Raw genomic sequence first — 27,356 nt, forward strand, 5'->3', positions numbered from 1 at the left:
CATTTTTATTCCTCGGTAAATTTTCTTCTCATTATCAGTGTCCCCTGTGAGTAATTGGCCTAGATAAACGTACTCTTGGACGGATGCTAGAGGCTGGCTACCAATCAAAAATGCTTTTTTCTATTGCTATAGAGGTGCAATTGCAGCTACCCACCTGGCATTGGGACAAGCACTGCCTTGCCATTGCCAGCGTGTTGAGTGGCTCCCGCTTGGCCACTGCCAGCTCTTTCATGTCCAGCCACGTCTTGTGCACTTCGTGGAGTTGCAGGAACCGGGCCCAGGCCTCCAGGGCGTCTTCCACCTCGCCGAGACGCTCCCGGATCCACGACTCCACCTGCACGGAAGCAAGCAGTCAAATTGTTATTTTATTTGACTGGTCTTAGTGAGCGCGAGTTCTCAGTGCTGAGAAGCTAGAAGCTAATGAAGTTCTTAGTGCCAAGATGGCAAAAGGTTGGGTAACTTAGCTGTTAAAGCAATGTGGAAGAGGCTGAATGAAAAACGATGGGATTGTACAGACATGGGATGGAGCCGAGAGAAGTACAAGAGGTATTAGGGGCTACAAACTTGTAACAACTCTTAAAGTGGTGTGCTACACGAGAACCAGGACAGGCAATGAATTTACAGCATAGGCGGGCATTAATACAAAAACGCCCAAAAGGAAATGCATATGCATAAGAGTACGTACATAAGAGCAAGCAATAAGGAGTCATATTCGACCAAAATTAGAGAACAAGACATATTTAAAAAGCTCAACAATTATGCCTTTATGAGATAATGCCTGCAATGAAGAACATATCCCAGTAAAAGATATCGAGGTGATTCAAAGGCACCCAGGTCAAGCAGGCCAATTGCTCAAACCAGGCTAGAAGTGGTTGGAGCATTTGTAGAGAGATCGTGTGAGTAAAGTGAGAAGGTCTTTTAAGAGCATGCCTGGATATGGCAACTGACATTACTAAGTTGTTTCGGACATTATGTATTTCGTTATTTCGTGAGTGATGCTGTGAAGGAAATGTGGGACGAATCCCACACAGCCTTACTGACTGACCTTCTTGATTGACATGATGTTCTATGGAAAATATATAATACAAAGTTGAATACTTTGTTACGCCAAGAATTTCGTTATATTGAAGTGCATTATATCGAGGTTTAACTGTATCTCAACCACATCTGATAGAGACACGCTTGTTTGTACCAAACACAACTTTGCCGTCTTAGTTTCTTTCAGAGTTCTGAATATTCATTAAAAAAGGGGGGAAGGAGGACAAAAAAGAAGAAAGAAAGAAAGAAAGAGAGAAAAGAAAATTTATTGTGATATAAACCTGTGTCTACCTTAAAAGCACAATTATGAAAACTTGTTTTGGTTACGAAGCAAAAAGGAGCTGCAATGCCACATGTTAAGACAAACAGGCATGTTAAAATGAAGTGTGACATTGGCCTAGAAATATTGCAGAAAATGCCAAACACGAGAAATTCAGTCACTTCAGAATGACAATGAAAATAGCGAACACAGTGGAGAGTGAATACGCTATTATACTGATATGGGCAAAATGTTACCTGTTGCAGCTGGTCTGTGAGAGACGTGATGGTGGCCCGCACTGACTTGGCCTGTTCCGTGTCACCCAGGCACTCAACAACAAGGTTGCCGCTCTGGACGACACGGCGGTCTGCATCCCGGCGTACTCCGGGCAATTCCGCATTGAGAGCCTGGGGGGGCAGAAGATGAAGTTGATCGTTTATCGGCATCATGACGACAAACTATGAAGCCCAAAGGACAGAACTATTTGTAATGTTATGCATTTAACGTCATATGCAAATATGAAAGTAAATGTTCACTGTGTTAAAGGGGCGCTAAAGAGGAATATAAACTGAGCTGTATTAGTAAACTACCCTTCTACTATGCCAAAACAACAGTGATAGGAGGGTTGGTAAGCCAGACAAGATGCCATAACTAAAAACAGGTGGCGCGTAGGTGTGCGCGCCTAGTTTGCCATGACGTCTCTGGTCTTGACTGCGCATACTAGGACCAATTTAATCTATATTAAGGCTTAGGTGTCTATGTTGGCAGTGCCCTTGGCGGTGACCTTGCGGTAACCTTGCAGTGACCTTGCAGTGACCTTGCAGTGACCTTGGCAAAACTGCACCGTGACGAAAAATGGCCGACACCGCAAAGAGTAAAAATACGTCTAAAAATGCCTGGATTGACGTCACATTTCTCGGCAGGTTTCTGTAATCAAAGTAAATTAGTGGCCTTGAAAAGAAAATTTGGTAAATTTCGGTTGGCATGGGTATCGAACCCAGGCCTTCACGGTGCGAGACGAGCACGCTTCCCTGAAGCCACGGCGGCTTCATTGTATGCTTGATTGCACACGTCACGTGGTCACAGAGACGCGCTCGTGCCACTGCTTGCGCATTTGTCATCCTCTTCCACAACTGGCTGGCTTTCGCCTTCACATTTTACAAACGCATAAAACCTGGATACTTTTTATTTATTTTCAATACTGCCAGTCTCATGTGAGACCAGGGTAGGTGGACAGTACTACATATAAACAATAGTTGATATTAAAAGGATGTTAAAATATCAATAAATATCACAAAAGACTGATTATATTGTATTCAAAGGAACCAAAGGCTGAACTAAACAAGTTTTGATAACTTTTACTGCACCAGAACGGCCCAAATATGAGAAAATACTTTGAAATCCATGACATCACACTGATGTACCAGTGCTGGGGCTTCAGAGTGAAGTTTGAAAAATGGAAGTTTGGCGTTCGTTTTCTCTCCTAGTAATCAACATTTTACCGTGAAGTTAATCAATATAGAGTTCTAAAGAAATAGGCATAATACCACATGTATTTTGTGCACACAGTACTCAAAATTATTGCCTGGCTTTTGCCTCCACAGAACACTCGGAACTCACCACAAGGTTCTCCTTGGTGACTTCCGGAGAGTCTCCTTTGCGTTGCAGGATTCCCTGCGCCTTTTGGAGCCATGCAGCCAGGGCCTTGGAGCCCTCGCAGTAGTCGGCCCGCGCGGTGCGTGCCTTTTTGAACTCCCGCTCTTTTCCTTCGAGAGCGGCCATTACGTTCTCCGACAGGAGCTCCACGGAGGCCAGGGCCTGCTCCACGACGTCCGGCACGCCCTGTCGGCGTTCACTGTAGCGCTCGTGAGCCGACCGGGACGTGGCTCGCACTTCCCGGTCAAGGAAGCTGAGCCGCTCGCGGAGCATCTGTGCAATCGGCATGGCAGGGGTTATTTTTCAGGCCGGTCAACATGTCACTCTCATCATGTGTCAATTCGGTTTGAAAAGGCAGGTGTGGAAGACGCAGATGCAAGAGCACGCCTAACTAATAACTGAAAGGTCATAGAGTGATACAAAAGAAGAGGAACACACAAATACAAAAGAAAAACTATCCGCTCATGCTCCGAGAGAGGCTGTGCCAACCCATCAACCGTGAACAGCCCCATTCACTCTCGAAAGGTGTGAAAATTCCTATTTATGAAAAATAGTTGGAGGCAGTTTTTCGCACATGGTACTGCAATTACTGATATGGTATGCCTCAAGCATAAAATTCACTTCTTCCTTTGTCCGTCTGAACAGAACTTCACTCTTCAAAACTGGGAGTACAAACTGCATTCACAACAGAGCAACGAAAGGTTGAACGGCGATCTGCTGATCGCCGAATAATAAATGCCTTTTGTGCAAGCATGCATCATTTCTTTCGCTTCCTTAGGGCCAGATAGGTTATCCAAGGCAGAAATGTAGGGAGAAAGTTCCCGATTCGAAAGGAAGAGAGAAAGATCAAGGGTCATGTAGGGAGGGATGGGTCACGCACCTGAAGGTTCTTCTGGACCTGGTCCTCATCTTCCCCGCAGGTGGGGGCTGCGCCAATGTCCCTCTCCATCTGGAGCAGGCCTTCCCGCAGGGAGGCGACCTTCTCCTCAAAGGCAGCCTGCGCTGCCCTCTCCTCACGGACACCCTGCAGATGCTGCTCAATGGACTTCTGCAGCCTGCGAGCAGAACGCGAGCAGAAGACAAAAAGACCTTTCTTTAGCATGTATCCAAAAGAAGTTACGATTAATTACCCCTGCATGAGGGTGCAGAAGCACACATATAGAAAAATTGAATGCTATATTGGATACTTCTTTTTCCTTTTTTTAGCTATATACAGAATTTCAAAAGCCGCCTGTGACCGATGGTACAGTTATAATCCTTGAACGGAGATTGCACGAAGAGGCAAACATTACTTTCATAAATACAGAAATTAATAATTGGCTAATTAACAAAATGCACTAATTAAGTTTTCAACCAATTACTTTATGGCACATATTGCAATTCATGAAATGCAGCTGGCGAGTTCGCAAGCCACATGCACATGGCGGAACACAACAGTTTCTAGATACTATACGTTCCCAAAGCGTGTAATGAAACACATTGGCGTTCCAGCTATGTTTTTTTTTTTTTTTTGCATCAATGTATAAAACGGCATTTCATTAAAAAAATTAAGGGGAACAACAGGGCAATTTTACTGCAAGTTTGATGGCGAATATCTCAAAAACAATGCCATCTTCAGAATTCGTTCTTAATGGATATGCCTTGCAAACTCATTAGCTGAAATTAATAAATTGCAAATTTTTTAGTTAGAGCTTAATCAATGCAATTTTGCTAATTAGTAAATTATGCATTTAGATTCAGTGTGCAAGTAATGCCCACCTCTTCAAGCAATCCCATTGAAGGATTAAAATTGTGCTATCTGACACAGGAAACTTTTTAAAAATTTTGATTAGCCTAAACAAAACACGTGGTGTATTGATAAGCTGCTGCATGCTGTTCTATTGAATGTCCATGTTGTTGGACCCAGTACTAGCTTGCCGACTATGGGTCTAAACATAATTCCGAGCATTTTTTATAATTTCAGTCAACGTTAAAAAATTGAATTGAACTAACACACACATTAACATCATCACTGACATCAGCCGACTTCCATCTGGAGGAATGCAGAGCGAACAGAAACGACGACAAGGAAAGAAGCAAAGATACAGGCACTGGACTCGCAACTTGAAATTTTATTGAAATCACAATTGTTGTGTGCGCACTAAGCCACGTGACCACTCATAACACGGAGTGCAAAAGCCAAACAAGAAATTAATACATGCAGTCTGAATCACTGATGCAAAATAGAACAACCTTAATACCGTTTATAAACGTTTGCACACTCCAATGGACGCAAAAAACAAGTGCACAAAGTTAGATCAGGCCTGATCCTTTAAAACATTGTTGAGAATTCAATTCTTTATTTGTTAATGACAGCAAAGGATGACTGATGCAAGACTCCTTTTCTTGCTTAGAAGTTTATGTCACTATTTTCCTCATAAGCGCGTAATTATGATGGTGAATGATAGCACCTTGTTTAGAAACTGTTCACAACCACACATGCTGCAGTGCGCTCCAATACATGACGGTTTCTTGCCCCTATCCGCAAGCAACCAACTCAACTAATGCAATCAACTCGCTCATGTTGGTTCTACAAACAGCCTAATTACCCAATTAATTCAATAGCAGGATAAAAGGCTCTTCTTATGCTTCACAATGATCCCTGTCCTGTGCTAGTAACACCCACCCAGTAATTGGTAACATCCTATGTATAATAATTTCTCCCACGCTACCCCACCAAGTTTATTTCCAATCCCTCAGTCTCACTTTCATTACCTGAACAGACTACTGTTTTTTTTTTTATTTCATGCCATGTGCGTGGCCCAAATCTACTCCTTCCTCCTAAAGGTATGAAGACACCAGGTCTTTGGGACATGACACAAGATGGCAGCGAGCATGTTTGCATTTAGGAATGAGGTAGCGCAGTTGAGCTACAATTACAGATAATGTATGGATTAAAAGCTAAATCAAAAACCGTTTTCTATTTTCCATATTGTTTCGAAGTAACAAAAATTGTTACATTCCGGTTTAGTTTTCTAGTCTTTGGTTCAATTCTAGTTTGAAATTCTGGCTGCGAAGTATGTCCGAGAAAGATAACATGTGAGTGCTGGCCCGTGACACATCTTATCTGTCCATCACTCCATAAACTTGGTAGTGAAATCGAAGGATTCACTTCAGTGTAAACTTGCCCTGGTTTATTGAGCATTCAGGGGTACTCAAGGCCCGAATTACTGTCAAGTGGGGATAAATCTTTAATTGTTATCTGAGACTGTGTTCCAATAGTACAGTTGACATCAAAATTAAGTTTAACGGGTCATGAGCACTCAGAAGCGAAATATTTCCGTAGCATGGGCAGGCAGCGTTAAATTTGGATCTGCAGTCAGTGCTAGCACATGTGGCCAGCACAATCAAGTACAATTACAAGCTGTAGACAAAAATAATACAAGCATAAAGTTTTGTCACAAAACCCATGCCTGGTAAACCTTCAACATTGACTGTACATACATGAATGCACGCAAGGCAAAACTGTGGCTTACGAGCTGGTCTTGGCTATTCTTGGGTCAGATTGAAGCTCGTAAACAGTTGTTCAGTCAGGTAATCGCTGTCTTGTTACGAATCTAAGTATGTAGATGTGGTAGAGTGGTAGCTTTTGCCAAACTAGTTCGTTTTTCATGAACCTAAGCATTCTAAGCAGACCAGCATTTCCTTGCAGGGAGAACTGGTAGTCAAAATACCGTATGTGACATGAACGTTTGAAACTCCCATGTGTTTGCTGCTGCAGTGAGACAGTATGGCGATCACTATTTTTTGAATATGTCTTTCTGGCCACCCCTGGTTAAAGCTATCAAATCTATGAAAGACATGCCAAGTTGGCATGCCTAAAATAAATGCACAAATTACTACATAGAAGGGAAAGGTAGTGCATAATGGCAAGTACTACAATGCTTGCAAAGTAAAACTGGCCAGGTTATTGATACTTTGCAAGCTTCTCACAACTTCAAATTATGTACCAGATGGGTCATCGCCAACATACAATGCAATCAAAGTGTAGCTATTGTGGCAAGGTATTTCAAGCATTTAGTCTCCACACAAGTACAGCCAGCAAGCCGCCGCAGCTATGACAGACGTGAATGTCAAGGCCATGTGTGTTGTTGTCACAGAGGCCCTACATTACCATCGCAGGAAACAAGTATGTGCGTCTGACGACGTCAAAGTGTGGCTTTCAAAATCCTGTGAGCGGACCGACCCATTTGTGAAGTGCACATAATTCATTAACACTACAATTTATGAAAAAAAAAAAGAAGTCCAGCCTTCTCGCTGAAAACAACGCATAAATTTCAATTTTTTTCCCTTTTATATCTAATGTTGTCAACACAGCTTGCATTTTCAAAATACAGACCTACTGGTCCTAGGCGAATATGTGTCACATAAACAGATATGTCTGTTTAGCATGAGGAGTAAAGTAACGATGTAGATTAAATTTTCTGTCCTATAACGTGCAGGATCATCCCTCAAAAGACATATCAAACTAAACAAGTACTGACACATATTTTTGAACTTGTATACACTTCACAGGTATAAAATAATGACACCTAGCAAGTATAAATGTTGGGAAACACTTATGACCTATATATTAATTTGATACCAAAGTTGGTCTTGAAACATCAGACCTGGCAACATTTACATTACTAGTACAGTGACTATCTTTCACTCAAATAAACTCGCAGGTGAGGCTGAAACACGTTGTTTTCTAAAAGCCTTTCATTCTCCTTAATTCCGAAACGCTATGAACCCATATGAACTGCTCCAAACCAGTTCTAACCCGGTTATATATTAGAGAAAATGGTTATATTTTTGCTCCAGAGCGGAATCTGAACTGAACTGGAAAATATGCAAAGCCCGAACCTGAACCGTACCCAAAAAATTATCAGTTTGACACCCCGATTGTGAGGTCATGACATGGAATAAAATTTGCTGACAATGTGTAGCAATAAGGCTAGGTATGATGATGTTGCTCATGAAAAAATAAACAAGCGTGCTGCACGCACTTCTTGTGGCTGTGCTCACAAGTGGCAGCCACAGCAATCGCAAGAACGGAGGGAGAATCATGACGTCATGACACATCATGGCACACGCACACCTCTTGAACAGTGGAACCCCAAACTAGTTTGCAGAAACAATTATGGCAAAATACATATTTAGAGCACACTTAAGCTTGCAGTACGTTTTCTAGGGTTTGTTGGGTTTGGAGATTCATATAACACAAAAAGAATATCATCAAAAATGCTGTGTCAGTGTTACCTTAAAAAACAGTGCAATGTCAGTTCTTGCCCATCATACTGCAGCAACTGGTGCTATCTTCAAGTGCATTAAAACAAGAAAGCAATATCCAATCCTAGTTACAGCAATATTCCATGATTCGAGAATGACAGTCAAATAATTTAGATCCTTTCTCTTATTCCAAGAAAAATAAGTTCTTTGTGTAGCATATACATTTAAATGAATATGCATAAGCAAAGATATCACAGCCAGACATGTACTGCATAGAATGCTGACTTAACATGCTGTCCTTTGCACCTGGTATCACACAATGCTAACTGACAGCGATAAGCATAAAACTGTCAGAAATTGCATCACAGAGAGTTGCACATGAAGGCATGTCACGATAACCTAAATACGGCTATTAAAGAGACACGATAATTTTATCACACAATGTGACAGTATTAATTCAAGCTAGGACAGAAACGTCTTGACTTAAATGGGTCAGCTTTATAAGAGGATATATCCAACGACTTTATTTCCGAATTTGACACATTTACAACATGCCTGACAGGAAATACAATATCAAAAAAAAAAAAAAATCGGAAGATGCTTAACCTTGCCTTTAAGGGTGAAACACGATAGCATTCAAATATCCCTGACTGCTTCTCATGCTTCCCGGCAACTGCAGCTTATGTAACCATAATGTTTACCAGGAAGCGCTGGCAGCGAACGCTGCATGTGCACGAAGGCGAGCTTTCTGGTATATAAACACGGCCTCTTGCGTGGACCGATCCCGGAGGTAGTGCACAGACCCCGCCAAAGAAATTACATTATTTTCAGATTTTGTTATTGTTTCGCAGCTTTTAATATTTCAGTCTGAGAATGAAGATTTAACATAAAAGGCATGCACTGTCGGTGCTTTGTTTCATGACATTTGTTTGTGGGCTGTCGCTCTCAAAATTCCGAGGAATAACTTTGTCAAGAATGCAAGACAGGGTATGAGCAATTTTAGTGATAGAATGGTTATGGAAATATAGCCTGCATATAGCGCAGGTCGTATAGCAAGGCGTGGCATATACTTTACCTAAATATATACGGGAATTTTCCCTCACGGGACGCCGGCGCCGGACGCCGACGACGGATTTTCTGCGACACGCTATCGCGTTCAAGTGGTTAAATGGCTGTGTGCATAGAGGATGGGTATACAAGCTGGATGTTTGTAAACAAATGCGGCAACGTACAGCAGACGCAAGAAGTGAAGATGCACGGATGTGGTTTGACACTTGTGCTTTTCATCAGTTTGCCACTTTGGAGTTTGGACACTAATACTTGGCAAGTAACTTTTGAAAACTTGGCCACGTTCATTTTGTCTTACGAGAAAATTCACGACAACAGACCTTGCCTCCCTCTATCTCTTTTATTTATTTATTTTGTTGCCTACACGGAATATTGTGACAGCAGCACCACAGCATATGCGCGACGTCAAGCACTGCAAGTTGTCCATACGTTGTGAAGCTCAGAAAAATAAGCAAGCGCAAACTTCTCAATACACGTAAGCCACTGTCACGGGGCGGGGGGAGAAAGCGGTCTGCAACAGGCGCTTTAATTTAACCGGCCGGAGTGCAAGCAGACCAAGAGCTCGTCTTTCCCACACGGCGTGACAACCTTGACAGTGAGATAACTGAGCAAAACACCTATCTCCGACACGTAGACACGCATATGTGAGGACACTATCTTCGATAGCAGAAAGGGCTAGCCGAGGCGCACTTTGCGCGACGTTTGCAAAGGCGTGGTTGACAAACGATTATGTACAGAGCACAGTTTACCTCTGGACCGTCTAATCAGACATGCACTAAGCAGCTGTTAGCGTTCGTTCAATGCAAGTGACAGCCTGCGCCGGCGTATAGAGAGAGACAGAGAACAAAAAGAAACGTACAACTCCTAAACGAGGTCATTGTCAGAACTTCTGGAAACTCGATAATCACGTCTGGCCGCTGCCCGACTTTCATCTCTTTGACCCTAACTTGGTTTGCAAGAGAGAGAAAGAGAAATAAAAAGAGCAGAATGCTCATGATTAAAGGGGGCACCCACACCACGCGCTTAATTCTCGCTACCGCACCAAATCGCACTCCGCTCACTGAGTAAAAACGGCAACCACAAATAAAAAAAAAATAAAAAAAAAACGGCCCATATGTCCAACAGAAGACACGTAGCAGACGACCGCAATACCCCCTGCCCGCAACCAAAGAAAATTTCGACGTAGCAGACGACACCCCAAAACCGTAACCAAAACTCAATCACGTTCGCCGCGCAGCGGCGACCAAGTCGAAACCGGCGCGGTCGCAGAACACCACACGCACGCTTTCTTCGACGGAGCGTGGAAAATCGGCGAGCGTGCGTGCGGAAACGCACGGATCTCGACTTAATGAAAACGGAATTAATAAACTGAGGCGCGCGCGTGAAAGAACAAAAAGAAGAAGAAAAGGAACGGCACAACAGCAACGCCCGCAGCAAGCCGGCGCGAGGCGGCGTCGCAAAAAAACGCCGCCCAACCCAACGTTCGCCCAACCTGCGTGCTCACCGTGTCGACGACGATCGTCAGCTGTCGATCAGCGCGGCGGTGATGACGACGACGTCGCATGGTGACACACACAACACTACACCGCCGCGCCGGTGGGGGGGAGTTTGCGCGTAAATGGAGATCGCATACACAACACACACACGGGGGGAACGTGACACTTGAATGCCAATGAAAACGCGTATGAAGCACGTGTGCGTCTCAGCGCCGAGCCGCGCTGCACTAGGAGCAGTTGCCGCCGCCCGAGTTGGCCGGTCGACGACGGAAATCGCAACACCGTGCCAAGGCCACGAGGAAGGAGAAGGAGGAAGGCGGCGAACGAGAGAGAGACTGCATGACGTTGAAGCGGGAGTGAGTGAGGTGAGCAAGCGAAACTGGCCATAACGCAATAAGCTTTTGAAGACCCCGAGAAGCTCACGCGCCCACGCGACCCTTCTTCTCCATTCATTGCATTTTTTACACGGTACCCCCATCCTCCTCGCTCCTTCTCTCGATCTCTCTCTCTCTCTTCAGACATAGATCTTTGACGTGTCGGTGTATCCGAAACGCGGCTACATTTTCCTGGAAAGCCGCCAAAGGGGACCGCTGCATAGAGAATCGGCGCTGGCGTCGGAAGCGTGTAACGACACTACGTTTTCGTTCACTAGAGAGAAACAAGCAGCAGTAAGCACGCATAACAACTGTCATACCAAGAATAACAGTATCGTGGACCCGAGAACTGCAACAACGTCTCTACCAAGTAAAATTTATCTTAAAAAAAAAGAACGAAGAGTAAGAGAGAAGAGTTCGCGCAAGTCGCTGCCGTCTTTAGCGATTCGCACCGCATTTGTCATATATAAGTCTAGTGGCTTTACTCCGCATTGATATCTGCGCGGCGGGCGGGAGATTTGAAATCCGAAGGTAGTTCGCCGTTCACCTGTGTCACAGTATAACTCAGCTACACGCCGATAAGGCCAGTCAACGTTGTTAAAGATAGAAGCGCCGCTAGCAGCAACATGCGAGCCGACATTCCCAAATGTGATCGCCAATTTCAACACACGGGCCATTTTCTGTCGAAGTCCCAAGCCATACCCTTCAGACACGAAAACACTTACGTACCAATACAGCGTATCGAATCTTCGTCACAACGTACGGAAAACAAAACGGCGATAGACGAAGACAGACACACAAACGCATGAAGTCCACTCGAGACTGTCATTTTTGTTGTTTGCAACTACGTTTTCGAATCCACCCGGTGCAGCCCTTCCTACGCGCGCAAGCTTTAATCCACGTGGTAGTCCCCCGCAAATATCGTAGCGCGAGGACACAGGTGCCTTTGTGTTCAAGCTCCGCTCCTTCAGACAGTGTCACGTCCACGCATACCGCCGTCCAGTTGCAGTCTCGGCCAAGGAAAAGAGAGAGATCTCGAAGCGCGATCAGGCAGCCGGAACGCGAGTGAAAGACTCGAGTGGGCGGGCTACCAAGGGCTCCCTAGTCGCTAGCTGGCGCCAGATCTCGCCTGTCTGCCTACCATTCGCGGTTTCTCCCTTCGTTTACTATTCTGAGTGCCAAGGTCGGGGCTGGGAGAAAGGCGGCCGCGTTCATTGCGCAACTCGGCTCGCAATGCCGGTATAGCGGCGAGAGTCGGCGAAGGGGGGCGAGAGTTGAGAAAAAAAGAAAAGAGAAAGAATTAACCAAAAAGAAGAAGCATCAGCGACTGCGACGTGTGAAGACGCTTGACATATGCTGTCCGTCTGTCTCACTCATAAAACGGTAGAGCGCTGCGCAAGCTCTACTCTGTTTCGCACATACTGAACGCTGTCGAAGCTACAAAAGTAGTGCGGACATAGAAGTATCACTCCGCGTGTCTCGCAGTGAAGTTGTTTTGGGTCTGCAACGCTTTTTGCAGAACACCTACTTCACATAATACAACTGCAAGTCGTGGACGTAAGGTTATGTCAAACCACGCATTATTTGTGCACCTTTGTGTGCTTCCAGTATGCGACGTACTATATTTTGGTCGCGAGCGAATGCGGTGCACTGTGGCCGCCGCTCGCATAAACGTCTTGCTTCGCTCGTTAGGTGGTTAATATAGATTTAAGTCTGCGACGTCTTGCGCGTAATAATTACGTCATATTTTTCAACATAAAAGCACGAGACCTAACGTCACATGGACTTACATGACGCGCTCCTGTACATATTTTTCAATGCGTTACGCACTATTTTTTCAGTCGCGAATGCAAGCAGTAAGCGAAATTTCTCTTGCCTTCGTTACAGTGAGCTACCAACCTTTACGAGTGTTGACTTCGATTTCCTCGTCGACCAATCAGGACAGCGAACGCGCCGATGCACACCGTATTCATTCGCGACGCAGGCTTGCGTCGTCGTCTGCTGCCACGGACGACGAGCAGGCGACGCCACAAACCTCCTGGTACACCGGTTAAAACGCTGAACTTGCAGGTAGATCTTAGGTTGTGCATACTACCGGTGCTGCAGGTTATACTACATCTGCCGTTTTGTACCGGTGCCGCTATAAAGACCAGACCTAATCGTTCACGCTGCACATCACGTGGTCTTGATCAGGAGAAAGGACCTGCGTTTGTTAATGACATTGATGAAACTTCCTAGACACGTAATGACATAAACCTCACTCCTGTGTCATTGTTATTACTCAATTAAGCGCCTGCAGTTGACGATCGGTAAATTTAGGTGTATAAAGTTGAAGTTTACATATGATAAATTCCTTTTTTATCAGAATGAGCGTCTTTTATCCATGCTTTCGGTTGAAGCATGGTAGAATAAACCGTCAATACGATTATTTTACCAAATCAGTATACAACGCGCAAAAATGCTTTTTCTTTAATTGGTAAACACATTTAGGAAAATTTGGAAGTTAAATGGTAAGACGCCTGGTAAATTTGGTGAATTTTTCAATAACACTTCTCTTACGCAAGACCGGTTAATCATTGGTAGGCGCGCGCGCCATCCTCTCGCAGTAGCGATTGTCACGATGTCGACCAATCGCCACAAGGCACTTAAAAAAAATGGTTCAAGCTAGCCCCGATGCTTTCCGGCGTTCATTAGACTTTCTTTCTCAAAGGCCCGACAGCTTGGCTGAGTTGCTAAATAAACGAGAGAAAAGAATATAAACCGATTGTGATCAGTCATGAAAGAACGGTTGAAAGTGATCGAAAACTGCAGGACATCTGTTACTATTCTAGAAGAACAAATGTCGAATAACACGCTTTTTTCTTTCGCCTTTGCTGCCTTATAAGTTTCTAACTGATAACACTCAAGTTGGAAAATAATTTCGGTTTTATTGAAAACTGAATGACAGAATCCACAGGGAAACCTGAGCGGCGACACCGTATAACAGTCACCGACTCGCCGGTATTACAGCTCACGTTCCCTCGAGGCGCACAATGACGCTTATCTTGGCGTTCGTACCAGTACCCTTTCTTCGCAGAACAATGGGACGGCCTACATAAGAGGCCGCTGCTGCACATTGCGTGCCTTCGCATCGTTATTACGACATAACACACTAGACTATTACAGAAGTAACTACACTTTTCTTTTTTTTTTAATTTGCGCGTTGCGAGGGCCTTCAATAAACGGAAGAGCACATTCAACGAAAACGAGAAATTCGTGATAACTTGCGATAAGAGTAACTTTCGTTCGTGGTGATTCAGCCAATACGGCGATATTGAAAATTAAGATGGAAGGCACTTTTCGTATTCGAAATTTCCGGATTAAATTCATCCTATATCGTTTTCCTCGGGAATCCACTGCACGGAATTCTATGAGCTTTGTTGCATTAAAAGAGAAGAAAGTGGAGAAACTCTGGGCCGTCCAGCGAGCCGAGGAAGCCGCTTCGAGACAAGGTCTCGAAACCGCGTCCGCGGCGTGTGCCCAGAACCACTAAAAAGAAGCCGGACTCGAATCTGATTGATTTGAAAATAAGGTTCACGTTCTTCTTCTTCTTCTGGACAAATGGCCTTGCGTAGATACCTACTGTAGGCATCACATTTCTTTCGGAGCCAATTTTTGCGATCTTAAAGCGAATAGCTTTCTTTGACCATTTCAGCTGTTTTCGTGGTTGGTCGGAGGTCTAACTCGGCAAAGAAAACGTTCGTTCATCCGTCCGTCCGTTTGCTTGTTCATTCGCTCCTTCGTTAGAGCTATTGCCTTACACTGACAATAATCGTCGATGGTTTCGGGACAATTCTTTTCAAACGTACCAATTCTCTCTCTCTCTCTCTCTCTTTTTCTTTTTGTAAAAACGATGAGACCGCAATGAAAACTCTCTCCCAGCATACGGTGGAATTCTGCTATATCTCTCTTAGATACGCAATACATTTCATTCCAATCGGTTCAGCAGTTGTCTAGCGAGAGAATTTCTGCGTTTCACACGTACCTGAATTGGGAAATCGGAGTGCGCCCGTATAGGCAAGGACCTCGCATTTCTGTTGGTGTCCCTTCCATTGAGAAAAATAAGGATTTTTTGTCGGTACACATTAAAACGGAGAGCGTGTCGCGAACCACTTTCGCAAGGATTGATTTAGGGAGCCTAGAGACAAACTGCCTGTAAAACATCTTAAGGGGACCCCTCAGCAGGTAATTGGGTGTTGCATACAGACTAACGCGGTGTGCAGATCACGTTCTGACGACAAAGTGAAATGTTTTCCACCCTTATTAAGGGTGTAAATCTTTTTATAGCTCACATCCTTACACCCGTAACACCTTTCTCGGATGTAAGGATGCGAGTTATAGACAGGTTTACACCCATATTCCCGTTTGAGGGTGTGCATTATTTCACAGTGCATCATGTCTGCAAAGTGTCAAGCCGGTGCACGGCGCGAAAACAGCTGAAATGTCATAGAGAGCACACGTGCACCCCTTCTTCTGAAAAAAGCCCCACTTCCTGTCAGAGAGTAGAGGACACACGCGAGTCGTGCAGTACTATCGATAGCGTAGTTTAATCACTAACTATATCAATAACCAAAAAAAGAAAAAAAAATAGCTATCGTTAATATCACCGTAAGTACTGAACCTATGTGACGTATACCTAATGTCAAAAAAAAAAAAATACCGCATGATTTTGGCAAAGCTTTACTGATTTTGGCAAAGTTGATTCCGAGCAACGTATACACGTGCTATGCAGACTGTGGTAACGATCATGTAACGCTCCGCGCTCTCGCAGCCATAGCCTCCTATCATCATCATCAGCCTAAATTTTTATGTCTACTGGCAGGACGAAGGCCTCTCCCAGCGATCTCCAATTACCCCTGTCTTGCGTTAGCTGATTCCAACTTGCGGATGGAAATTTCCTAATTTCATCACCCCACCTAGTTTTCTGCCGTCCTCGACCGCGCTTCCCTTCTCTTGGCACCCATTCTGTAACTCTAATGGTCCACCGGTTGTCTACCCTACGCATTACATGGCCTGCCCAGCTCCCTTTATTATGTCTGCTATAGAATATCGGCTATCCCCGTTTGCTCTCTGATCCACACCGCTCTCGTCCTGTCCCATAGCCTCCTATAATAGGCTATAGGCTTATGTTGTACCCGACTATAGGCTATAGACTTAAGTTGACCCGACGAATAGGCTATAGAAGTTGGAATCAGCTATCGCAAGACAGGGGTAACTGGAGATCGCAGGGAGAGGCCTTCGTCCTGCAGTGGACATAAATAGAGGCTGACGATGATGATGATGACTGATGATAGGCTATCTCGCAATGCACGCGTCACCCAGCGTAAACCCGGCGTTACCATGCACCGTAAATCATAATGCGTCATGCGCAATACTGCACGTATACACGCATGGAACAGGCTCGCGGCTCGCATATAGCTTTGACGGCGGGCCGCCTGCGCAGTCCAGACGAAAACGGAAGAGTTTATTAAGCCTCGCCAACGTCTCGCAGCCGCTGCCCCCCCCCCCCCCCCCCCCCTTCCCCCCTGCTCTCCATTTGTCGCTCGCTCTCGCCAAAAAAACTCTCGCAGCCGGTCTCTCGCAAAAGTCTTGGCAGACGCGGGCGGGCGCTTTAAAACGGCATCCGCTGCTGCCACGGCAGCGGCTATACAAACGAGTTAACGTTACGGTATACACAGAGGGGCGCAAAACGCGCGTCTAGCTGCTGCTATTTGCCTCCGGCTAACTAAATGCGCGTGAAGGCGAGAACGTTCCGAGACGGCTGCGGCGTAGGCGACGGGAGAAGAGACGTGCCGTGGATCCAGCAGTATACAGCGAGTGTGAATCACCGCCGCGGCTCGAAAACGGCATCGCGCGCGCCTGGCGTGCTCTTTCCTCGCTCCACTGTGCACCGCCGCGGTGCAAGAGAAAAGACGGTGAAGAAGGAGAAGAAGAAGGTTCCGCGGCCTTCCGCACGGCGACAAGAGCTAGGGCGAGGCGCTTTATTTTTAGCGCGGGGCGTTATTGTTTATTTTTAATTTTTTATTTTTTTCGGAGGGGGCCGACGTATTGCGCAGCTCTGCGCTTGGAACGTTCGAGAGACCGCGCGGCGACGGCCGGTGTTATATAGAAGGTGGTGGAGATCCCTACTCCGCTGCTTCCCTGATAACAGCCGCGATAAAGACGTATACGTATAGACGTACATGTCGTGGTTGAATAAGAGGAGGACAATAAGGCTCCGCTGATAGGCGGTCAAGAGGCCGCCGGGTCAACAATCTATACGGTATATGACGCACGATACTGCAAGTCGGCGGGGGAATGCGGTAATTTTTTTTTTCTTCTTCTTTACTATCTTTTCGTGGACTGGGGAGAGGTTCAACGTCCCGAAGGAAACACAAGGGGGCTACGATAAAAGACGCAGTGGTGGCAGGTTAAGAATTATGCCAGACCAGCTAGGATATTCTTTGAACGCGTATAACCAAACCTTGGTATACAAAGGCGTTCTTGCGTTCTTTATGCCCTTATATATCGGAATGCGGCCGTCACGGTCGGCAGTTGAACCCACGACCATATGTGCTATGTACAAGTTCTGCTAGTACGACTATGTACAAGTGCTGCATTTGCCTCTGTATATATCTTGGAGACTTACTAAAAAAACATTAAGAAAAAGGAAAGCCTCAATTGCTTGCTTCAACAACCCTTACGCCAGATGTGAACGCAAATAAAACAATGACGACAAGAAAGCTTACCTCACTAAACGCGGTACAGCCAACTGCATTTGTAAAACCCCGGGACGACCGTTCTACACGAATAAGTGACACCGGACGCGTATATGACAATGTGACTCACAGGTCGCCGTGTATACGAACTCTCTGCCACAGGCGTATACGTACAGAGCTAACGCTTTGCAAAGTTTCTCATTAAATGCCGCACCGAAGTGTAGGCGCACTCTTTTGACGCTTACCAGTCATCAGTATTCAACGCGATTTCGCAAATTGATGGAATACGTGTTGTACATCCCTTGCACGACCGGCGAAACGACGCGTCCGACATTAAATCCCAACGGACGACGATAACAAGAAACTTGGAGGACGCTTAAGCTTGGCCTTTGAGAACGGAACGTGACGGCATTCAAAGATCCCTGACTGCTTTTCACGCTTCCCGACACACGCAGCTTGTGTAACCGTAATGTTTACTGGTAAACGCTGGCGGCGAACTCTATGCACGAAGGCGCGCTTTCTGGCAGAAACGCGGCCTCTTGCGTGGGCCGATCCCGCAGGTAGTACACCGCCGAGCCATAAAAATTGCATAATGTTCAGATTTATGTTATTGTTTCGCACTTTTGATATTTCAGTCTTAGAGAAGATTTACCATAAAAGGCATGCTCTTTCGGTGTTTTGTTTCATTTGTGGGCTGTCATACTACAAATTCCGAGGAATAACTGTCAAGAATGTAGGACAAGGCATGAGCAACTTTAGAATAGAATTGTGTGGCAATATAACATCCCACATATACCACATGTCATACAGCAAGGCGTGGCATATACCTAAATATATAGGGAAATTTTCCCTCACGGGACGCCGGCGCCGGACGCCGACGACGGATTTTCTGCGACATGGTGTGCGTTATATATAAACCTATATATACTCAGCCGAGACCCACATTGTTTCGATCTGGGCGCCAGACATCGGAAACTATATTTCTTTTCCCCGCGTTTCACCAACGCACTTAACGTAACGACGCTCTGAACGACCACGCATGCTATTGGCTCTACTCTTGAAGTTATGAAATCACCAAGAAAAAGGTGGGCGGCTCACAATATTGACGCACCTTGGAGGGTCATACAAGACACGCTGATTGAGAAACCGATCGATATCGTTGCGTGTCGCATCTTTATATGCGAATCGACACGGCAGAAAACGAGGATCCGTACCGTGACGCTAATACACTGAGGTGAGAACAGGCGCATAAATTTGGTTGATTGAGTCATCTAATGATTGATTGACGTTTACTGATAAACCGGTCGTTCTGAATTCCATCTTACGCAAGTCCACACGGCATCTTTTTGCTGCACTCTGTTGTAAAAAAAAAAAAAGAATAATGACAATAAATAAATCTAAATGTATGTGAGGGCAGCCTGCACCACCACAGGTATACGGCACGATTAAAGCCGATAAAAAGTTAAATAATATAGGGTAAACATTCACCCAGATCGCAAATTTGAAATGAAAGAAAAAAAAACTACAATAGGAAGATTTGTGAGGTGTAATGACATCTGCTTTTGGTGGAGAAAGGTGACAGACCCACACGGCAGAAACGTACGTGACGTGACGCCTACGCGCTAAACAGGGAACTGCCGACGCAAACGTTCGGAGAACTTTTTCACCCAACAAACACATCCGGTCATTGCGCTCACAAACCTCAACGTCAGCCCGAAAACTACGCGACGGCCGCTAGAAAAAAACGTGCCCCAGCATGTTTTGAAACTGTGTACACACATACGCAGGTCTTCGCAATATAGAAAATGCTTCGGGAGACTAACCACTCCAATTAAGACACGCAAAAACGCGTTCGCAGCATACTGGCGTCGGTTTGTAACGCCGCCAAGTCGAAACGAAACGAAAGCCCCTTTTGAGTTCAGCGGAGTAGACAAAAACCTCCACAGCACTGCGGCTTATTATATACAGGATGTCCCAACTACCATGCACCGAGATTAAAAAAAAAAAAAAAAGAGCAATTGCGTTACTCGAAGAAAACCTAGTGCAAATTGTTTCCAGTACAGTGGGAGTAGCCACCGGTATTTTTTTTCTCGTTACTGAGATTTAATTAGGTAACTGTAATGAATGATCTAACTCGAGAAGTACCGTCCTAATTATCAAAGTGTCAATGAGAAAATTGTAGAGCAACATGAGAAAGTCCCGATGCAGCTTTCTGCTGCTCAATACGTGCTACATCAAAGTGTTTTTTCCGAGCGTGAAAGAAACCCGCGAATACACGCAACATTGCCGCGTGAGTGGCCGCTCGAGGCACTTTGCGTGTACTATTCGCGGGCTTCTTTCACGCTCGGTACTCACTCAGTAACGAAAAAAAAAAAAAAACACTGACGGCTGTAATGGAAACAATATGCACTAGGTTTTGTTTGAGTAACGCAACTGCTCTCTTTTTAAATCTCGGTGCATGATAGTTGGGACACCCTGTATAAGTCGGGTGGCTGCAAGCCGTCATAGTTTCGCAATGCCATTCCAGACAAGGAAAGGTTGCTGCTTGTCTGCGACACGCCAGACGAAGTCATTGGCTTCTAGCTTGCCGCTGTGTACCGTTGTACTTATATATGGGCATGGTGGCCACAGTTGGCTCGTAGAAATGAAAATTTCCGAGACAGCTTGTGCGTATACAATGAGCTAATTATACTACGCGCGTATACTGCATTGTGCCGGCCATAATTATTTGAATCTTGCTTTCTAACGACATTCTCGGGGGATAGCGTTATCGCGACCGTAAGGAGAGAACAAAGTTTTTTTTTTTTTTTTTTTTTTTTTTTTTTTTTTTCGTTGAACAGGTTGGCTAAAGTTTGCTGGGACACCCTATATGTCAGGGCATATACGCAAGCCTTTTCTGAAACTTTCTCTGGACAGTTCCTCTTTTCAAGTTGCGATTTCTTTCGATAGTCTATAAGAACGACAACACGTGAACGACGAATGGGTATACACAGCCTGGAGGGATATGAACGTCCTATGCTTATAGTTACACTCACTTAAGCTCGGCGCACGCCTGTCATGTCTGGCCGGATGTGCTCACAGTTCAACGCGCCATGCACGTATACTGTATACTACACGTATATGCGCCTATATGTGATTCCAGCGAGCGCACCGGCGCCGCAGCATCGACACATTCCGCGCATCGACTTCTCAAACACATGCCGCGCGCGCAGCTGTCATTTTCGGCTGCAAGCACGGAGAGTGCCTAGCTGCACGCAGGCTGCGATTTGCGGAGCCGTGCACCACGACCGTTACACGTGTACGTATACCCCAATATAACTGCAGCTGCTCTGTAATATGAGTGCCTTTACAAACGTTTTCGTTGAAAAGGTATGCTATAAACATGGGGCTTTGTTGACGGGGGAATCAGTGTATATAGAGAGTTAATAAAGGGTTTCGAAACCAAAACTAATATAAGTACGTATGCTACACACGCAATTCTGACACATATTTGCAAAACGCTCGTTACCAAACTGATCATATTAGGCTACAGCCTCATCTGGAATTTCTTGCATAGTGGCCTGGATTCATTACCGCTTTGTTTTCTAAAAGCGGCAACCTAATAGAATCGCTGGTATAATTACTACTCGGCCGTCCGACATGCTACAGTTAGGCAGGGGCGGCTCCTGACGCGGGAACTAGAGTGTACTAGTACACACTATCGTGTGTCACCTATAGCGAACGCGGCGCGACCCATGTATAAGCACTGGCCTCCGAGACCTCCGTCGCGTAGCAGCGCGCCGCGACGGAGATATCAGAGGCCACGTTATTTACGATCTGCGGGGTGATGCTTTACTGCACTTCTTGCGCAGGAAGGTCCCCATCCTTCCGTAAAGCGCTGCGCTGCGCCGTCGCTATCTTGCGGGCGACGGAGTCGTGCCCTGTTTGGCCGCACTATTAGAACCTTCTTTTCCGCACCACTCCTTATCACCGTGTGTCACAAATGGTCGGACTTAAACATAATCGACGGACCGACTGAAACCGACCGACTTACTGCACTGCCTGACTAGTATACACCCTATAAGAGAGCTTTTAGAGACCTCCTCGCGATGACCGGTTACATTTCCCTATTTCGAATAATAAAGTTATTATTTTGATGTTACAATAATCACACCACTTATTCACACACTCTTGTCGTTCTCTATAGCCGCTTCGCATCGTCGTCCTACACCGCTTTTGTTTCTTTGTAATGCACTCGACCGATGCGCACGTACAGCTAGCAACGTTCCAAGACTTTCCGAGCGCAATTTTTCTTTTCCCCGGCCATTAATCGCGCAAAGTATTAAGTCGCGAGATCTTCCGCTTACAGATTGCTGACAATCTGCGGGGCGACGGCATGTCGCCGGTCAAAAAAAGCAGTCAGGTAGCTAGCGCCGCAGCAATTAACGGGAACCCGAAGAACTTGCGCAAGCCACGACAGCGAGGTTACGTTATTCCGCGCACGCAAGGATGCCGTTCTATCCTTACATTCTTATTTTCTTTTCCCCTTCCTTATCGGCAAGTGCGATCGCACGCATTCAGAGGGCAATTTCTGTAAGTGAAATCAAGGATCACGCAAGGCACGCAGTCGCGCGGGACCACCGTGCTCTGCGCCACGCATGTATTTGTAATGCGGGAATTACGTGGGCACTATGATGCGTATAGAGCGTGCCTAGCTCTACACGCGTCTCGGCGTGCAGCTGAGGCTCGGTGGCTGAGGCATTTCGCTGCCGAGCGCGAGGTCCCGGGTTCGAATCATCCCCGACGCAGCCTGAATGCATGCACAAGCGCACTTTAGCTGAACGTTAAAGAACACCCCACGCGGTCAAAATCATTCCGTATAGGCCCCACCCTGATATACACCCTGATTTTTTACACCCTTTGGGGTGTATCTTGTCTCCAAACAATCGTCATCTGCTTTGCTTGCGTTTCCTTTCTTGAAAACTCTGCGCTCGTCACTTTCATGTCGAGAATGCTATGTAACACTGATGACGCGCATGCCGTTCGTCACATGGAAGTACAATGTAAAGTAATTTACACGTTTATTGTGAATAATAGTGTAAATACATCTGTAACTCACACTCTTACAATTACAAAGGGTGTAAGGGTGTGAGTTATAGACATATTTACACCCACATTCACTTCGAAGGGTGTAAATTACTTTACAGTGTGCCGGGCGCGCAGCGTGCAAGAAAGGAAAGGCACGCAATACATAAATTGACGATTATTATTTCTGGACAAGATAAGGGGTGCAATTTTTTTTAGAATGTATTTATCAGAATAAACATTTAATACCCTTGTGGGTGTATAAAGGGTGCTTACTTCCTCCATGATTTATGACATGACATTAAGAGCTAAGATCGAATCATAGATGAAAACAAACGAAGTTTTCTTTTTCTGCGACTTCTTTTGTGACACGCAGACATGACGGTAGATGCGACAGACGACAAGGAAACTGCACGAAATAAACTTTAAATAGCTATAAATGTCAAACTCTCGTGTTAGATATTTTTGCGCAAACCAGGTGGTCAGAAATAATTACATATAGTTTTCAAGAACAGCTTCTCACACCGCAGGTGTAGTCTGAGCTCGCCGTCGAAAGTGTAAGGGTGTTATTCATGAGACAAATCAGCACCCTTATGGGTGTAAAAAGCTTTACGGTGTCATTTTCTTCTTCAATAAAATCACTACTACTACTACTTTACGGTGTATATACGGAGCGTCTTTCAGAGGTCCCGGAGGCTTCGCTTTGGGTCGTTAAGATCAATCGATCTATCAAGCAGTCACTCAATCAATCAATCAGAAGCCACATTTAAAGAATCAGGAAAGGCGCTCTCAGGACAGCTTCGAAAGACTGGAGATATTTCAATGAGGGCGCTCGCTGAGAATTTTAAAGCACTCACGTTGCTGGAGGAGCGGTTTAAAGGGAGGTTATAGTTCGATCCTGTTCATCTGTCCACATACCCGGATGTACACACACGTCACACACACAATCACGGCGCGATGTCGCCTCAGCTGCGTCACGTTCAAGGGCGTGTAGATGCGAAATATATCTACGACCTCGCTGGTGTTACAAATATCCCGGCGATGAGCTGTCGGCGATAAGAGATTCTTCCGCCTCTCCTAGAGGTTCCCAGAATTGCGTGACTTAACACAAGGCGGGGGATTTTTTTTTTCTTTTTCACTCGGTTCAAGCTGTGATAGATGTTCGAGAGGTCCACTTCCGCTGTGACGCATACAGCCGGAAACTGCAAAAGCGGCCGGCGTTCTATATCGGCCAGCGGCGCACAACGTGTAATCCTGGCACGCTGTTATTTAAACGAATGTGAAACGAGAAAGGGGTTAAAAATACACTAAGTAGAAATATAGCTAACCAGGCTGTGCTACTCTGTCTGGAGGGGCTTCTTGGCACTATGTCTCCGTTTTTTTTTTTCGTTTTTTTTTCTTTTGCTGAGTATTTTCCGCTGTTCCAATAGCGCGCCCCAATAAATATGTACAACCATATATGTATACCGGGTGTCTCTTTTAGTTCATATAAACTTTTTTTTCAGAATATCGATAAATATCATGGATTACCCGTAGCGCGATTCAGCCTGTTCAGGTGGATTGGTTGAAGAAGCGGAAATAGCTGCACGAGAAATCGCAATGTCCGGGTGAAGGATTCAATTAGGTTTCTAATCACTTTATGGCACATGTCGCAATTGCGACATCGAAGACGAGTAGTGTTGCGGAACAATCTACATGGCAGAAATTCTTAGACTGCCACCACTTTCAAGATAATCCGTCCCCAAAATAGAACCTGGTAAGAGAATGCATTGGCGTTCTGGTTAAGATCGCCCAGAAGATGGACGCTTTCACGACATTAACAGGAATGCCAATAGATTTACTTGCACATTTTAACCATACATTTTAACTTTTTCCACATACGCCTACCGTTCTTGCCTCTTCGCCACTATATACTGCTTTTCCCCAACTGTGTACGGAGCATGCGCCGTCGGTGGCAGACGGCAACGGTACAACGCTATGCTAAAATACTCCACTGCTGCAGCACTGTTTTTTATTTTTTATTTCTTTGTGCACTCCGTCTCCCCCCGTGTGATTCACAAAAGCGAAGACATGACAGACGAATTGCGCCGAAGCCATGTTTTTTTTTTTTTTTTTTTTTTTTTTTTTTTACAATATGTAGCAGACCGCCATAATCTACAGGCAATGAACGCTTTTCATAACTGTAAATCTAGCTTTCCCGTAAGGCACTTTGTCAAGCTAATTGCGGTGTCACTTTTCGCAATTAGCGCTTGCTTGTCTGATAACATGAAAAACGTAGACGTGACTCTCGCCACAAAACAAGGCGCCATGGAGACAAGCTACAGCATGCGCAGCTAGCAGCACTTCGATCATTTTCATTTGAACCATCACCGGTGCCGCCATTACATGAAATAACGAGTAATGCAGAGAAGCTAACTCGTAAATTATGTAAATGGTCTAATGTCAGCTTGATACTTTTCAAGAATCTTTTTTAATAACGCAGATGAAAGAGAAACAATCAAACGAGAAAATGGCAGACGATAGCGATAGATAAAAATGGGGAAGGGTGGGGGGAGGGGAAATACACGCATGCGCACTTACTGTGAGTGGCGGTCGCGCAGCGCCTGAAGTTCGTTCCTGAGGGCGGTGGCCGCCGGCTGCGAAGCCCAGTCGAGGTACGACAACACTGGCTCCGCTTTCCTGCCGGCCTCGTCCACCTGTGCGCCCAGGGGCTCTCCGGTCACCTGAGACAGCAGACTCTGCAGGGGGAGTGGGAGAACGGACGGCGTTTTTGTCACTGCCGCAAAAGACACACACGCGCAGACACTTCGTCGTCGATATCAGCGTGTCGAGGTCTTCGCTGGTCAAACGACGCACACCGTGTCGCAGAATTCGAACTACTGGTCGGGGTCGTAAAACGACGACTGCGCAGTTCACAGCGAAGTATACGGCTGATGTATATGCCTCTTCTAGAAGAACAGTCGGGAGCTTTCTCTGTACTGTATATTGTCCTTTCTTTCCGAAAGCAAAAACCAAAAAACAAAAAAAAAAAACGAAAAAAACAGAGTAGACGATAGTGTTGAGGTGTGCAGACGACGTCCGTTATATACAGACGATACCAACTACAGAGGGAAACCGGCAGCAGACGACGCCGATTAGTTGAACAGACGATACCAGCTACAGACGAAACCGGTCGCAGACGACAATGGCAGCAGACGACGGTGCCGGTTGAAGTATACACACGATAAAGGTTACACAACACGTATAAATTGCGAGCAGCCGTTCAAGAACCTCGTGGCCGGAAAAAAAGAGGTACCTAAACGTTCTGATCGAAACCTAAACTATACAGGGGGAGTGACGGGGAGGTTGGGGGTTGTGCCTCTGGTTCTCAGAAACTGTTCGTCGAAACTGGAACGTGCGCTAAGGTAGACGAAATCCGAACGTCCCACGTCGGGAGGGGGGCTTTGTGATAGGTATATCCTCGCTCGAGATTGTCGTTGCAGTCTAGCAGACGTCTCGCAGACGTACGAAGGCAGCACGCGAAGTCACCAGCCGATAACGGCAGGGTCCGTCGGCGCACACCGATGAATAACATAACCATCCATTGTTTTGTATATGCGTTCGCCTCACAAGGATCTACTGCATACAGTTCACGTTGGGTATCTACCACTACAGGAGCCGGTTGTCGTGGAGCAGACGATAACGGACGACCAATCTTGCAGCGCCGAAGACCACATGCAGACGACGACGGCCGAATTCCGTGGGACACGCTTTTTTGATCACACAAGAAGGCGGTCACCGAACGTACTACGTATACATCGCCAGGATCTCGCGTTTCTTTCCAATCGGGACTCGTGAACGGAACAATCACAGCAAACTGGACCACAGCTGCGACGTTCCGTCTGCCTGCCTCGCACAGCGCGATGACGATGTCCTTGCTGGCCGAGCGAGAAGAGCGTCGTCGTCTGGTTGCCGCAACAGACGACGCCGATGCCGTTCCTGCAGGTCGCGCACGCGTCAAGCTATAGCCAGCCTTCTCTCTACGCAGGAAAGGGCAATGCTAATTTTAGGAAAGCGCCCTTTCTCCTCTCGTCTTCGCCTCCATCCCAGACTGTTTGCCCCTTCCCGTTTCCGACGGCGAGCGCGACGGGATGTATGCGTTTTTGCTAAAGGTACGCACGAACACGCACGCACGCACACGAAAACGAGAGAGAGAGAGAGAGAGAGAGAGAGTTTGTGTGTGTGAAGCCAAAAAGAAGGTATCCTTTGGAACGAGGTACCGGCGGCAAACGAGCAACAGACGGCACGCCCGTTGCACGTGGGTTTGCGGTCGAGGTCCGCTTTCTTTTCTTTCTTTCGTTTGTCGAAATAAAGCCAGGTTCTTGAAAGTCAGCATAACGGCGCGCCTCAGAAAAACCGCGACGGCCAGAAACAG

At 45.9% G+C, this 27,356-nt stretch overlaps 1 protein-coding gene across 1 annotated transcript in view; it reads right to left on the reverse strand.

Moving 5' to 3' along the window:
• LOC119457867 (titin-like) overlaps positions 1-26,927 on the reverse strand; it is a 70,351-nt gene extending 43,424 nt beyond the window's left edge. The window contains exons 1-5 of the mRNA XM_049670502.1: positions 25,523-26,927; positions 3,834-4,008; positions 2,918-3,226; positions 1,555-1,704; positions 155-334 (exon numbers count right to left, since the gene is read on the reverse strand). Of these exons, the coding sequence (XP_049526459.1) occupies positions 155-334; positions 1,555-1,704; positions 2,918-3,226; positions 3,834-3,902 (708 nt within the window). The 5' untranslated portion in view covers positions 3,903-4,008; positions 25,523-26,927. The remainder of the gene's footprint in view (positions 1-154; positions 335-1,554; positions 1,705-2,917; positions 3,227-3,833; positions 4,009-25,522) is intronic.
• Positions 26,928-27,356: the final 429 nt, after the last annotated feature.

This window comes from Dermacentor silvarum, chromosome 7, assembly GCF_013339745.2.
Source record: "Dermacentor silvarum isolate Dsil-2018 chromosome 7, BIME_Dsil_1.4, whole genome shotgun sequence".
Taxonomy (NCBI): Eukaryota; Metazoa; Arthropoda; class Arachnida; order Ixodida; family Ixodidae; genus Dermacentor; species Dermacentor silvarum.